A 15,093-nucleotide genomic window follows, 5' to 3' on the forward strand; every position below is an offset into this window, starting at 1 on the left:
TCTCTCAAAGTGGAATGAATATATATATATATATGTGTATATATATATATATATATACATATATATATATATATATTTATTTATTTCTTTTTTACATTTTGGATGTAGACCAGAGCTGTCTAAAATATCTCTTCATAGTAGGCTATAGGGATGTACCGGGAGATAGAATAAAATAAGATCTGAGAATATTCTCAGTTCATTTGAGTCTTTCTGCTTTGACAATCAGCAGGGATCATAAATTTGAAGCAAATCGTGGCTTTTCTGCATCTGGGTCTGTATTTAAGACTGAGGAAGACTCTCTCTGAAGAGCAGCTGCTGGTGGAGGAGGTGCAGGAGGGACTCCACGGTTGGGGGGGATGGCTCCTGATGACATCTGTCGGAACAGGGTGACTCTCTGGGGGACAGTGCCCCTGCTCCCTGCCTGAAGGCCTGTGCCGTGAACGGCTGTCACGGGTTGAGGGATGGAGGCCAGGGACTCGCCCACAGTGGGATGAGGTCTGGAAATCAAGGTGGAAACCTCATGAGGCAGCGAGGGCTGCGAGGCTGAGAGGGGCCTGACTTCTCGGGTCAGGCTGGTGTTATGCAGAGCCTGAGTGCTCTTGTGCACTTCGTTTTTCGGCGTGGAGCTGCTGGGTGTCTGTGGCTGTTGGGGCTGCTGCTGGGTCTGCGGTGGCTGGGACTGCTGTAATTGCTGCTGCTGCTGCTGCTGCTGCTGCTGCTGCTGCTGCTGCTGCTGCATGAGTGACAACTGGGAAGTAGTGGGAGAGGCATAGTGGAAAGTTCGAGTGGCCAGTGGGCTCTGTACAGGAGGGCTGCAGACCGCAGTGGTATAAGAGCAGGGTGAGAGGATGGCTGACGGTTGGGGCGTCTGTGTGCTGGGACTGGGGGAATGCAGGTTGCTATGAGACAGACTGGTTGCTGTGTACACCGGCGGTGATTGTGTCCTCATGCGGGAGGTCGGCGTAGTAGCTGAAGATGTGGAATTCAGGGCTGTCATCTGTGGATAATTGATTGGAGCGATTGCTTGCACCATCTCCCTGTCGTGTTTCACAATCTGCTTCAGGATCTCGTTCTCCTGGTTGTTGAAAACACCAGTGTTAAGATCCTTCTGGAACTTTTGCAGAAGAATTGAATTTTTCTTTCCTGTCAGTGAAAGAAAAATAAGCACTTAGAAAGCCTACAAATGACTGATGGCAACTCCAAGTGAGAGTGGCTCCTGAAGACAAAAGTCTGTCTGAGTTCCATAGAAGAGGTTGAAAAGCCAAGTACTCACCTGCAGACACCAAACAGAAATGTGGCTCCTGCCCTTCAGGCTTCCTGCATCATTCTGGAAAACCTTACCTTCTATGCAAGTCCAGTTGAAATGTCTGTAACATGGCAAAAGCCATCTTACAAAAGAAATGGAGATATTTGACATGAGGGCTACTTTGAAGACTGGGAGAAGAAAGGACATTTGGATCAGGATGGGCCTGGAATCAAAATTTAAGTTGAAAGCTGCTTTTTCAAGAAAGGAAAATGAAACACTTACTATGTGACAGGCACTCTACAAAAAGCTGCAGGTAGATATGTTTTATTTACCAGAAAGGAGACTGGGACATAGCAAGGTTGAGAACAATGCCCAAGAAAACAGGGCTCATAAGTAACAGGGCTGGAAAGGGAAAACAGTAAATCTGATCATAGATATATTATAGACAACGAACCAGCTACATCTGTATCATGTGAATGCTTGCTAGAAATGCAGTCTCTTGGCCTCATCTACTTGCTGAACTAGATGCTGCATTTTATTAAGACTCCCCAGGCTATTCTCGTGCAAGTTTCAGAAGCAAAGGCCTTTGCTTTTGACCAGTGCCCTAGCCAGTGATTCTCTACCCTGCCTGCATATTTTTCCCATCTTTGGAGCTTTAAAACATACTAATTTCCATCCCCAATAAGCAGACATGTTACTTTAACAGCAAGTTTCCCCAGGGGATTCTTATGTGTAGCCAGATTGAGAACTATGTTATAATCTTTCCTCTTCTGAAAAGTTGTGAGGATCAAGGGATCTAGTGCATAGCAGGCTCTCAGCTCACTCTGGAACCTCAACAACCATTACCTCTCCTTCCTGCCATTGTCTTTGAAGTGGTTTGCAATTAGCAGACATTTCCGGCAGAATAACTATTAGAATAAATAGTAAATTGGTGAAAGAGTGGAAAATCAGTGACTTTCAATGATATTATTGATAAAATACCCAGGTGAATATGATAACTAAATGTGAATCAATTTGCCACAACACTAAATAAAGTACAACATCCAAAGTGACAAGATATATTTTTGAATGAAAATATATGTTATAATTTACTTGATATTGGGAAAAGCAATCATTTTTAATATTTTAATTTAATTTTTTATTTTTTTTTAAAAAATTGATATATAATTGACATACAATATACTATTAGTTTCAGGGTGCAATCATTTAAAAATGACTGCCAGAATAAATGGTTACCACTCTCCAGGAAAAATTGTCCGAATTTCCCAAAGAACAAACACTTTTAGGTTAGTAATAAATATAAATGCTTATGTAGAATATTCCCTTAACTAACTATAGTATATATTTTTAAGCAATGGCCACAAAACTGAGAAGGATAATATTTCTTTATGATCATGTGATCATAGCACTTCATAATCTAAGTATCTATGACTTTGTGGAAAAATACTATAACTTTTAATGCACTGTTAGAATTTTATAAGGATAAAAAATGCAATGTTTGGTGCTTACTAGTAATTTCATTTCCCATATTATTGATTACAAACCATTCTATCAAACTTTCTTATAAAAAATTAACTGCAATAAATTCGATCAGAGTGAAACTGTATCAGATAAACAGGTATCTTCTATGGAAGTATCCTGATTCTAATGCTTTCTCTAAAGACGTTGAACTGGTTTAGGAAACTACTCATATGCTAGAAATTAGTCTCTAGCTCTACCATGAACACTCACTCACACGCCATAAAGAAAGAACTTATTTTCAAATTAAGTGAAAATGCCTCAGGAGCACTCACTTCTTTTATGAGCAGCGTCTCTCAGGACACTATGTTCTGTTAAATCTCCAAGTTGTCAATATGCATTTCCAATGTATGTGTTATGCCTAAAGTCAATGTCCAAATACTACCTTTACTTTTCTAACATAATTTCTGATCCTTATGTAGTCTGTGGTCCTCCAAATACACAGGGAAAGAAATATGCAAAGTGCAGAAGAAACGCTGACCTAACAATCACAAGTCCTTACCTTTAATTAAGAGTGAAGCAGTTGAAATACCTCTTTGTTTACTTTCAAGTGATCCCAACCCCATCTCCTTTGAGTCCATTGATTCCTTAGTCCCTCTCTACCTCTCTTCAGTAGTACTCACTGTGCTCTAGGTACTGTGAATGTTAACAGTGAATTAGACATGATCTCTACATTTACAAAGCTTAGCATCTCTAGCACAATTACAATGATAAAAGCAGTGTTGCAATGGAGGAACTTCCCCCGGTACTGGAGAACACAGCCAGGGTACTCAGCCTATTAGGGTGTGGGAGGTCACAGAAGGTTTCTACGGGAAAGTGATGTCTAAACTGAGATGTGAAGGTTAGTAGAGTCAATCAGGGAAAGGAGGCGAGCAGAGTAGGGTGGGGGAGGAGAATCTGGAAGTGGAAAATGGATGCACCCCACCTTCTGACATCAGAATGTTCCAGCATATCTTGGGAAGTTAACTGCAAGCCAATCTAATCTAACTTTACTATGGCAATTATTCAAATCTCTTAACTAGTGTAACTAATAAGGCCTAATTTATATATTTTTATTTGGGAGTAGAGAAGACTAAATTTAACTGATGTTTGCAAAGTAAAGCATCTATGTAGGGCATTTCTAGCAAGGCTTTTTCTGCTCGAGTCTGCATTACAAACATTTCAAGAAGTTTTTACTGAGACAGTTACATAACACAAGTTTTCAATTTTTAATATAAGGATAAAATGTAATGTTGATCCTTAAAAAGAAATCCGTGTGATAAAATTTGGTTTGTAATGTAGACTCATACATTAGTATTTTTAGTTCTATAGTAATGATATCTAGAATTTCTATCATTGCTTTTTACCTGAAGATTCAAATTGTATTGGCATCACTGGGGAAATCAGATTGCATAGCTAGTAAAAACAGAGATGAATAAATAAATCTAGAACACTTAGAAGAGAAAGATCTTTCTAGAAATAGGGCTACAGCTAATTGCTATTTCTATGCTAATTAACGAGCAATCTATGAACTAGCATTTGGGACTGATGATTGCAAATATGTGTCAGTCCACTAGATTAAAACTAAATTATGCATAAAGATAGAAAACTAAAGAGAGTACCTATCCGATCTAGCCGGTCGATGGCAACCGTCTCAAAGGCTCTTCTCATCATTGGGTATTCCTCCAGGACCTCATTGAAATTGTCCACAGAAAGTGAATAAAGACGACAATACGTATCAGCTCGAACACTGGCAGTGCGGCGTCCCTTGGTCAGCAGGCAAATCTCTAAAACAAGAAGGAAAGATTTCTTCGGTAATTTTCTTTTAAAGGCCATTAAGGCCTCCAACAATTAAAAAAAAAAAAAGTCTCACAGTATGAGAAACCAATAGTTAGCAGCATTTTCTATTTTATCAGGAAATTCCTTCTGACAATTAAAAGTATCCAATTGCCAATACTCAATCTTGAAATCTTCCTTTTAAAAAAAAAAATGGAGGCTTTTTCTTGAAAGGGAAGGCTTAAATAGATTTATCTATTCTCCGGCTCCCATTCCAACCCCCACGGAATAATATAAAAGATTCAGAAAAGAGAAGAATAAATCCACAATGGAGTTGAAGACAGAAAGGGACTAAGCTCAGACAGAAGTTTTTGTGAATTCTGGAAGGCAGAAAGCAGATGGTACCATATAGACAGAAATCAAAGTGAACCCAAACATTGGCTTAGAAAGTTCTATGATCAAGCCAAGCCAGATCAGCTGAATGCATTACAGGCATGCCTTATGTAGTTCATATAGTCCCAATAAGATCAATATAATTTTTTTATTCCAGTTGCACACAGAGACTTTCTATTTAAATAATTTCAAAGGAGAATCCTTCATTGAAATTTAGATTCTCATATACGGTAAGCAAATATTTGCAAAATTGGATTTCCTTATGTGCTCTCAAAATAAACGATAAAAGCAATAACTTTTCTTTCATTATCCAACATTTATTAATTAAACTCCTTGATCTTTTTTTTTTTTTAAATTAGAAACAATTTAAAAGTTTAGCTTCAGAATAACCAATTTAAATAAAGGAATGGCAGAATTATTTCTGAAATGCACAGTCTCCTAACAGGAGGAAATACAGAAAAATAATTATTGCAATGAGACTAAATTCACACTCCTCTGAACTTATTTAAAGAAGTTAAGTTCACATTGAAAAACATCAGGAATAAATTATGTAGCAGGTGCTATGTATGTGACATTAGGGTTGGAAATATGAATCAAACATAGTATCTACTTTATTACTTATATGCTGATGGTAAAAAGAAAAAGAGTTTGTCTTAATTAAGAATTAATTTAAATGCAATCTGGTAAGAACAATAATATAGAATGCGGGCATTATGGAACTAGTAAAGAAGCACAACTGAACCGATCTGGGAAGACAGAGGATTTTAGGGAATGCCACCTAATTATGTTGTGCATGCTCGTAAACATGTTGCAAATGTAATAAATAATATTGTGAAGCGTTCATGTTTGTGTGCATGTTCCTGTGTGTGTGTATGTGTGTGAGTATTTGGTGTGTGTAGGAAGATGAATCTATTTTGGTCAATATTTAATCATAAAGCATATTATCATACCATAGAATTTGCTGGTTACTCTAATCTAAATGATATAATAAAAGAAAGTATTTTCAACACTACTCTCAAATTAAATTCCTGTGTCATTACAGTACTAATGCCATGTTATAAAATTTATGATTGCCACATTGTGATAAACAAGCTGATGAAAAATGTTTTACTGCTTAGTGTTCCTTAAAAATCTGCATATTATAAGTGTCTAAAGAATGGTTATAAACCTTATGGAAAATAAACCAATAATATGAAAGAAAGGTCTTAAAAAGTATCCATACTCTTCAACCTAAGAATTTCACCTGGAAATCTGACCAAAGGAAATAGTCTGTAACTAGAGTTATGTTGTTTATGGCAATATACATTATAAATTTATACATACATATAAAAATATGGAAATGTCTTAAATGTTTAACAAATCAAGATTCATAGGCAATTATGTGGAAGTTATTAAAAGCAAAGCTTTTAAAGTTTATGTGATAACAGTAGAAATGTCATGAAAGTTTAAGTCAGAACAGCAGGACACAAGACTATAATTATAATATGATAAAAATGATCACAAAATAATGACATAAATAAATAAGATGGCAATGAAATAAGATGGCACAACAAAACATTGTTCTCTGGATGAAAAATATTCTTTTATGCAGTTGTTCTGTACATCTTTTTCTTTTTTCAACTTTCTTCTATATAAATTATTTTATTTGTCGACATGTATAACGTTCAAAAATGTTATTTAAAAATTAATAGCTAAGTGCACAGAATAGAAAAAAATATGAAGGAATATAAATAAACTTACTCATAGTGATTATGATTATAGATTTCCTCAACTTTACCCTCCATTCTTTCAAATATATTTTTATTTTGGCACTTATATTTTAAACTTCTAAATGCTTTCCATTTTCCTATGTTTGTTGCTTTTTCTCATTATATTTTTTTCTTTTGTTGTGAATGTAATATCCTCTGTCTCCTGATAGGTGTTGAGTTTTGGTTTTGAATGATGGATATATGATGCGACATGGCTATATCTCAGTTTATTTCACAAACATAAGTGACGGAAGCAAGATATGAGAGTCTACATATTATATGATTCCATTTACATAAAAATTTAGGAAAGACAAATATACAGAGACTGATAACAGATTAGTAGTTGCTTGGGACAGTGAGTGGGAAAGGAAAGTAACAGTAAATGCACACAAGGAATCTTACGGGGTGATGATAATGTTCTAAACCTGATATATAGTGATGGTTTCATAATTTGGCAAATTTACTAAAAACCTGAATTGTACACTATAAGTGGGTGAATTATATATGTAAAATTTATTGCAATAAAACTAAATGAAAACAAAAGAGCTCTAGTTTTTATATTTTATTTCTATTGTATTTTATATTTTAATTTATTTTGTTTTCTGAATTATTTCTCTTTACTCTGGAATCATTATTTTTGTCTCTGTGTCTAGATCTTTCCTTTGTATGTTGCATGATTTCTTCAGGTTGACATCAAATGTATTGATCTGGAGTTTCTTTTTAGGGTGAATGGGTGGGAAGTTTGTCCTCATATTTTCCTAAATGCCAGAATGAGAAGGGTTTTATTTAGTTCACAGTTACCACAACCACTATCTCCCTGAATCATTCTAGTACTCTGCCTTGTTTAATTGATTTGTGGAAGAACCACTGACTTTTCCTGCCCAGTGGAATGAATGCCTGACTACAGGCTGTTCTGCAGTGTGGATTGAGGGACTGGGGTCCATTGCACCATATGCAGACCTGTGGTAAGTCACCACTTCCCCCCTCACTTCTCATTTGGTCCTCCATGGTCATGCTGTCTCTTAGCTAGCAGCTTCTCTAGGGATCTGCCAGGAGATCTACTCTCTCTTTAGCCACAATCTTCCGTATATTCCAATTTTTGGCTTAACAGAAATTTATTTTCTCGCAGTTCTGGAGACTAGAGGGCCAAAATCAGGGTGACATGGGGTTCTGGTGAGAGCTTTCTTCCTGGCATGCAGAGGGCCATCTTCTCACTGCACTCCCACATGGGAGAGAGAGACAGAGAGCTCCCGTTTCTTCCTTTCTTCATATGATCACTAATCCCTCATAAAGGGCCAATCCTCATGACTTCATTAAACTCTAATTACTTCCCAAAGGCACCATTTCCAAACACCATCACATTGGGGGTTGGGGATTCAAAATAACAAATTTAAGGGCATCACATTTAGTCCATAACACCACTGCTATTCTCCTCGATGAAACTTGAAATACAATTTATGTCCCTCCAGCTTTTTAAAAAAATTTTTATTCCAGCTTTATTGAGGTATAACTGGCATATAAAAAACTGCACATATTTAATGTATACAAGTTGATGAGTTTGGACAAAGACATGCACCCATGAAACCGTCACCATATCCTTCATTTCTAAAAGTTTTTTTAACTGCATGTTACAGAACGCTTGAATAACACTGGCATATCTAATACAATAATTTAATTATATTACAAAGCAAAAGTCTGGGGTCAGGCAGGGTCAGTGTTGGTTTAGCAGTGGCGACATGGCACTGTGCTAGCATGACTTTGTTTTGCTTGGCCTCCTCTCATGATCACAAATTGACAGCAATAACTACAAGCATTATATCTATATCCTCACCCAACAGCATCCAAAGAGAGAGAACTTTCCATATTTACTTCTTTTTATTATATGAAGGCAAAACTTACAATGAAGTTCCATAACTTACTTTCTCTAACTCCTCAACTGATCAGAACTGTATTACATGACCACCTTTAGCTACGAGGGAGGATTTAAAAAGGAATATTTGGTAATCCGGAGTAAGATAACTTTTATTAGTGATTGAATTAGGTAAATATTACTTTAATCACTAGGATTGTATGTGTTGCTGGCCACATAAAATCCAAATTCTATTAACAAGGAAGAAAGGGCAATGGTTGCTGGCCAGGAAACCAATATTATCTGACACTCCACTCTTATATCTATTTTCTGTCTTCTAGAAATGTGTCACAGCGTCTCATCTGACTGTTTCCAAATACACACTCGTGCATCAGATCTCCGTGGTCTGGGTTTACATTTTATTCCTTTTCTGCTTTTAATTTGATCTTTGCAAAGGGAGGAGATAAAGACATGTGCTGAGGATCATCTTCATTAAGAAAAGGACTTTAATTTCCTTTTCTATATGCTTAAAAATTATTTGGACACTTTACCACAAGTATATATTTATGTTACTTTTGTAGTTTAAAAAATAAATTTAAACGTTAGAAAAAATAGCTATCGGTATTTGTAGTTATTTTAGAGATATGGTAAAATAGTTTTATTTTAGCATAAATATAAGTTTATTCATATTTTATCTAAATCATTCTCTGCAAAGGATTTTCTGGCTTCTCTATCTGCAGTCCTCATATAATGGATATACAATATATGTAGCTAAATGGAGTAGATGTGGATATATTACATGATATGGGTCCCCATTACTAATTGATCAATTAAATATTGCTATTGGTAAGAAAAGAAATTTTCCTAGAGGATGCTTTTTAAATAATATTTTAGGCTTATATAAAAAATTAGTATATGTGTTAGGAGATCTTACCCTAAAGTTTTCTTATATTGCTTATATACATATATTTCTTATACAAAACTTCAGAGATGTTATTGCTCAACAAATCTTACTTCTTTATTAAATTTTATTTAAATTATTAAATTGTATTGTATGTAATATATTTCTTTACTTTTTGTGATTTTTGGAATCAAAACTGATACATCAATTTGGCTAATTTCTTGCAACTAATGAAATAGAAGGCTATTTTGAAGATTATCTGTAGCAATCATGGTTAACCACCGATTCAACTATATACATCAAATTTCTTGGGCTATTTTGGTGTAATATAAAGAGTATTGACTTGATGGATTGAAGTCCTGTCCTATAGTCTCAAACTGATTACTCTTGGCTGTGAGAATTTGGACAAATATTTACATTCTCTGCACCTTACTTTATCTATCTGTATAATATAAAATTCAATTAAATCTCTGAAGTTTTAATGTTTAATTTATAACTTCAGACTTTAGTAATTTTTTATGTCTAAAATCTCATTGATCTTTATATCATAAGTGCCTTCATTGGATCTAGTTGATGATTAATGTTTGCTGAATTAAAATACTGAACCAAGTAGCAACACATTACAAAATGAGTTTCAATCACCTATGGAATAACTAAGGGAGAAATATAGATTTACACTAACGGTCCCTTCAGAAGTTAAAATGGCTGTGTTCATTACTAACACAAAACTCTTAAGCCATTATCTCTTAGAATCACTTCAATAATTTCTTCAAATGAAGGTATATGTTTATGAGAGTCATATAGTCAATGGTCAGTGTGAAGAACAATTTAAATAGTCCTTTCTTTCTTTAAAGCATCCATAGTTTTTGTTTCCCATGAATAATAGAATTAAGAAATGCCAAAAACTTAGAAATGAAAAAATATACCTTCTGATTATAAAAGAGTCTTAAATTTCAAGAACTGAATTTCCAGATTGAATATGATTGGAGCAGGTGTTTCCCTGTGAATTTTCTCTTGATATTGTTATTTTGAAGATCTACTTATTGAGTAAGGAGAGTCCTGTGTTAGATATTAGAGTGAGTTTTTGTGTAGTTACTGTGTGTGTGTGTAAAGGATGAAGAGAAAAAACAAATTTAGTCATCTGTATCTCATATTACTCTTTAGGTTCTTTAGAGATTATGTATATATTAGTTTATTACTATTTTAATTTTCTTGTATTAGATTTTCTAATTGTTTCCTAAATATTAACTTTGTCACCCTAGCTGGTTTAAGGCATTTTAAAGACAGTGAGTATAGAATAACATTATTGTATCCCTCACAGTGCATACTTGAGCCCAGAGAAAATTATTTTAAAATGCTTATGAGTACATCATTTTTAATAGTGGATAAACCCAAGGACCACACTAAATTCTACCCTTAAGTTTTATGTCATATATTATTGGTTCTTCTGCTAGATATCTCTCATTTGTAATAAAACTACCAAATGCTTTATATACTTTCTTTAAGATAGACAACATGTCTTTGAGGATTTTGTGCAATGTCTGTAATGAAGAAAGTATCTAGAATGTTAGGTACTGTTTAATGTAGATGTGTCCTTACTCACCAGGTAGAAAATTAACTTGCTTTTGGGTGCTCACATTGACTTCACAAGGAAAATAAAATAGAATGCAAAATGAAATAAAGTTTAACTCCCAAAGAAGTGAGCGCAGACTATGAATATAAGCTTTTAAAAGGGTTTTCTGGCGTATTTTCTAGGCCCTGTTGCCTGTTGATTGTTTCAATATTTCTGCTTTCTTCTTGTTTGTGTACTCTCTGAACTCAGCTAGAAATTTCTTAGTGATGTAATCACTTCTTTAAGATGCTTTGTGCAAAGAAAAAAAAAGATTCTTTGTGCAAATTTACTTGGAAATAGATCCTTGCATCTGGCAACTTCTAAATTATAATGATGTGCAAAAGTAATGAGGACTTGGCATATTATTTTTAATTTTATATTATTTTCCTGTTTTTCTTTACAAGATAAGTTATTTTCTTTATAGGATAAGTTATTTCATTTACCCAAGAGGAAAATGATAGTAATGTGTCCCATCACAGGCACATTAGAAATTTCTGTTTCCAGTTTCAACATCATAAGAAGTATGCTCCAAGAGATTAAATTTGGCATACCACACTATATACTTTTAATAATCCTTAGGGTATGAGATATATCAACCACCCCATGCTATTTTTTCTGACATTAGTTAATCCTGATTATAAACATTTCAGTCCATCTGCCATTACAGTGACCTATCTGAATAGTCATTTGATAAAGTAGGGCAAATAGCCTCAAAAATTTTGCAGCGCAAAAATATTTTCCTGACCTCTAAACCAGAGCTTGACATTGCAGGAATACAGAGTTAACCATGAATTTATGGTAGAAATTTGTAAGGTGATATGTTTAATCAAAGTTTCTAGATTTTATGGGAAAATTTGTACATAGCTGCACCCTTCTTCTGTACCTGATATCATGAAATAAAAGTACTTCTCTGTTGAGTCTTGAAATACTAATTTTCTGGAAATTATTTAGGTTTCTAATCCAGTGTCGCATAATAATGTTCAAAAAGAAATATCACTTTTTTGATTTCTTTTTATACTTATATTGGTAATTTTTCCATATATATACCAGTGAGCTAGTAAAATACTATCTCTTATGGCATAAGAGATGGTAACATTTGGCTTAGATCAACTTGCATATCAAGCTTGGCTGGTAGAAGCACTTTAGGTGTCAAATGAATTTGAATAAGGATCTAAAGAAATTTAGAGAAGGATAAAACATTAAATAGATGTTAGTTTTGTAGTTTTTGATATGTTTTAAAATATTTTACATTTTTGTAAGTTTTTGAAACAGAGATTGGATGTAACAAATTTTCAAATGCAGATATTATAAATAATTATGTATACATAGATTATAGATCATGATGATTTAATAATCGGTGCCAATTTTGCTTTTTTTCTAAAGAAATAAGTGATTATTTCAATTCCCATAGATATAGTTGAACTTGCACTGTCATTAGTGTCCTCTACTACTCGCATCCTATTATTTATGAATATTTGGATCACCTAAAGTTATTGCCTGGCCAAACAAACCTTATTTCTCCATGTACGTTTGGTCAATTCATTTGTCTTAAAACGTAGGATAAGGGTGATCACCTGGGGCTTTGAGTACTGACCTAGTAGTGGCACCTCAGACAGGTTATGCATTGGCAAAGTTGTAATGAAGGTTAACTAAAATAGTGACTATAATGTGCCCAGTGCAAACCTAGCACAGTATGGGAACTCTTAAAACATGAGTTCCCTTCCTTTTAGCCCTATGTTCCTTCTATTCTCTTTGTATTTTCCTTGTGATTTTGGTTCTACCTGCTAGACTCAAGGAAGAGGTAATGCTTCATATATCAAATAATTCTCTAAATTTGTGAAATATAGCTATCATCTCCCACACCCTCCACCTTCCCGAAAACAATTTGTTCATAAACTAACCATACCAATTCCTTCGACTTGTCTCAGGTAAGATGGGTTCAAACCCATAGACATCTTTACCAAAATACCCCAGGGAAAATTTATCTTTGTGCCTTCACTCTACTTTGATCATCTTGCATCTTAGCCCCTATGGCACATTATTGGACTTATTTGTTTATATATTTCTCTATATTAAACTATAAGGACTTCAGTGAAAAGTGCAATAATCACATTTGAATTGTCTAGCACTTACCATAGGTTTAGTAACATAATATCACTTGGTTCAAGAAATAAGGAATGAATGAATCAATCAATAAATGGAAAGCAGAATGACATACTGGAATGGAAATATTCTTCATAAAACAAAGTTCTAACATTTGAACACAACATTATAAATAGCTATATTTCATTCTTCTGGTAGATGATAAAGAAGATGTGGTACATATAAACAATGGAGTACCATTCAGCCATAAGAAAAGATGAAATACTGCCATGAGCGACAACATGGATAAATCTCGAGAGTATCATGCTAAGCTAAATAGGTCACATGGAAAAAGCCAAGAACCACATGATTTCACTCATATGTGGAATATAAATGAACAAGACAGATAAACAAACAAAAATGCACAGACACAGACAATAGCACAGTGGTTACCAGAGGGAAAGGTAGGAAGGTAGAAAAGAGTAAAGGGGGTCAAATATATGGTGACAGAAGGAGATCTGACTTTGGGTGGTGAACATGAAATGCAATATACAGATGATGTGTTCTGGAATTGTACACTTGCAACCTATATTATTTCATTAACCAATGTCACCCCAATAAATTTTATTTTAAAAGAACCATATATTGGCGATATCCACCAGAAGTTACATTCGTCTTATCTTTCATCTAGTTGTTAATTATAAACACGTTCATGACATGACTGTTTCAGATTGTTGGATATGTAGATGTTTCCATTAAGGTTTATATTTTCTACTCCTTAGCCTCTTGCACCTTCCTCTTCCTTCAGATATCTATGTCTTGAAATTCCATCATGACTTCTTCAACTGCCTAATGTCTGCATAAAATCAGCTTTACACAATACTATTTATAAACTGATATCTACGATATATTTATATTACTTCTCTTTGGCAAGTTAAAATACTTCATGGACTATCTCAGTGACTCTCAGCATATCTGTTAGGTAGATAGGAAACAATCATTACTAGCCACATCTTAGCTCTCGGGATAAATGGAAGATTAAAGGGGATCTGTTATGTGACAAGAACAGAATCACATAAAAATATCGAAGCTAAGAAGGGTAAGACCACAGTTTCCTTGCTTCTGTCTATCTTTTAAAATCCACTAGACCACCACAAATCTTTTCTTTTGATTTTAAATCAACACTCAACTCTTTAAAAGTTAATCAAACACCTTGAATTATAAATGCCTTTAAAAAGCAGCCAGCTTTTAAAAGATTCATCAAACAATTGCAGCTTTTAGGTATCTCAAGTGTGTTTTCTAGAGGCATATCTTGATAGCTTTATTTTCCTGTTGTTTAATATGCTTACCCAAAGTGAAAAGAAGAACAGCAAAAATAATAATCTAAATAGAAAATACATTTACTAGATATTTATGAAGCAAATAAATCTACTAAGGCAAAAAAGTTATTTGTCTCCAAAATTTTCCCTTGGTTTTCACTTTCTCTTTCTCTTATACATGAACACACGCATGCATGAATGTTAAAAAAGAGATTTAAATAGATATTTCCTTGGTTTATTTAATGTAGTTAATGATCACCTGATTCAGACTGGATTCTTTACTGCAGTGTTTCCCATACTTTAATATGCATAAGAATCACCTAGGTACCTTGCTAAAAATCAGATTAGGATTTAGTTTGTCTGAAGCAGGGCCTGAGACTGCATTTCTAACAAGTTCTTAAGTAATGTCAATAATAAGCATTTTTGAATGTGAATTTTTGTAGCTGCCAGATTTATATCTAAAATTGATTTCCTTTTTAAAGAGAAATTGGAAAAATGAGGCAAAAAAAATGGAAATTAAGGTATAGTATGAATTTAAGTCAACAAATGGTTTTTCTGTAACCAGCATCTCGGAGGAAAATATGACATTACAACGAATTCTTCAAGTCTAGGACATGAATAGCCACAAAGAGACCTTGAAGTGAGTAGAAAACTAATATTCTCCTGATAT

At 34.3% G+C, this 15,093-nt stretch overlaps 1 protein-coding gene across 1 annotated transcript in view; it reads right to left on the reverse strand.

Moving 5' to 3' along the window:
• Positions 1 to 232: 232 nt before the first annotated feature.
• Positions 233 to 15,093, reverse strand: part of HCN1 (hyperpolarization activated cyclic nucleotide gated potassium channel 1) — a 330,541-nt gene continuing 315,680 nt past the window's right edge. Inside the window, exons 8-9 of the mRNA XM_015589832.1 lie at positions 4,366 to 4,530; positions 233 to 1,143 (exon numbers count right to left, since the gene is read on the reverse strand). Coding sequence (XP_015445318.1) covers positions 233 to 1,143; positions 4,366 to 4,530 — 1,076 coding nt within the window. The remainder of the gene's footprint in view (positions 1,144 to 4,365; positions 4,531 to 15,093) is intronic.

Source organism: Pteropus alecto, unplaced genomic scaffold (genome assembly GCF_000325575.1).
Source record: "Pteropus alecto unplaced genomic scaffold, ASM32557v1 scaffold73, whole genome shotgun sequence".
In the NCBI taxonomy this organism is placed as follows: Eukaryota; Metazoa; Chordata; class Mammalia; order Chiroptera; family Pteropodidae; genus Pteropus; species Pteropus alecto.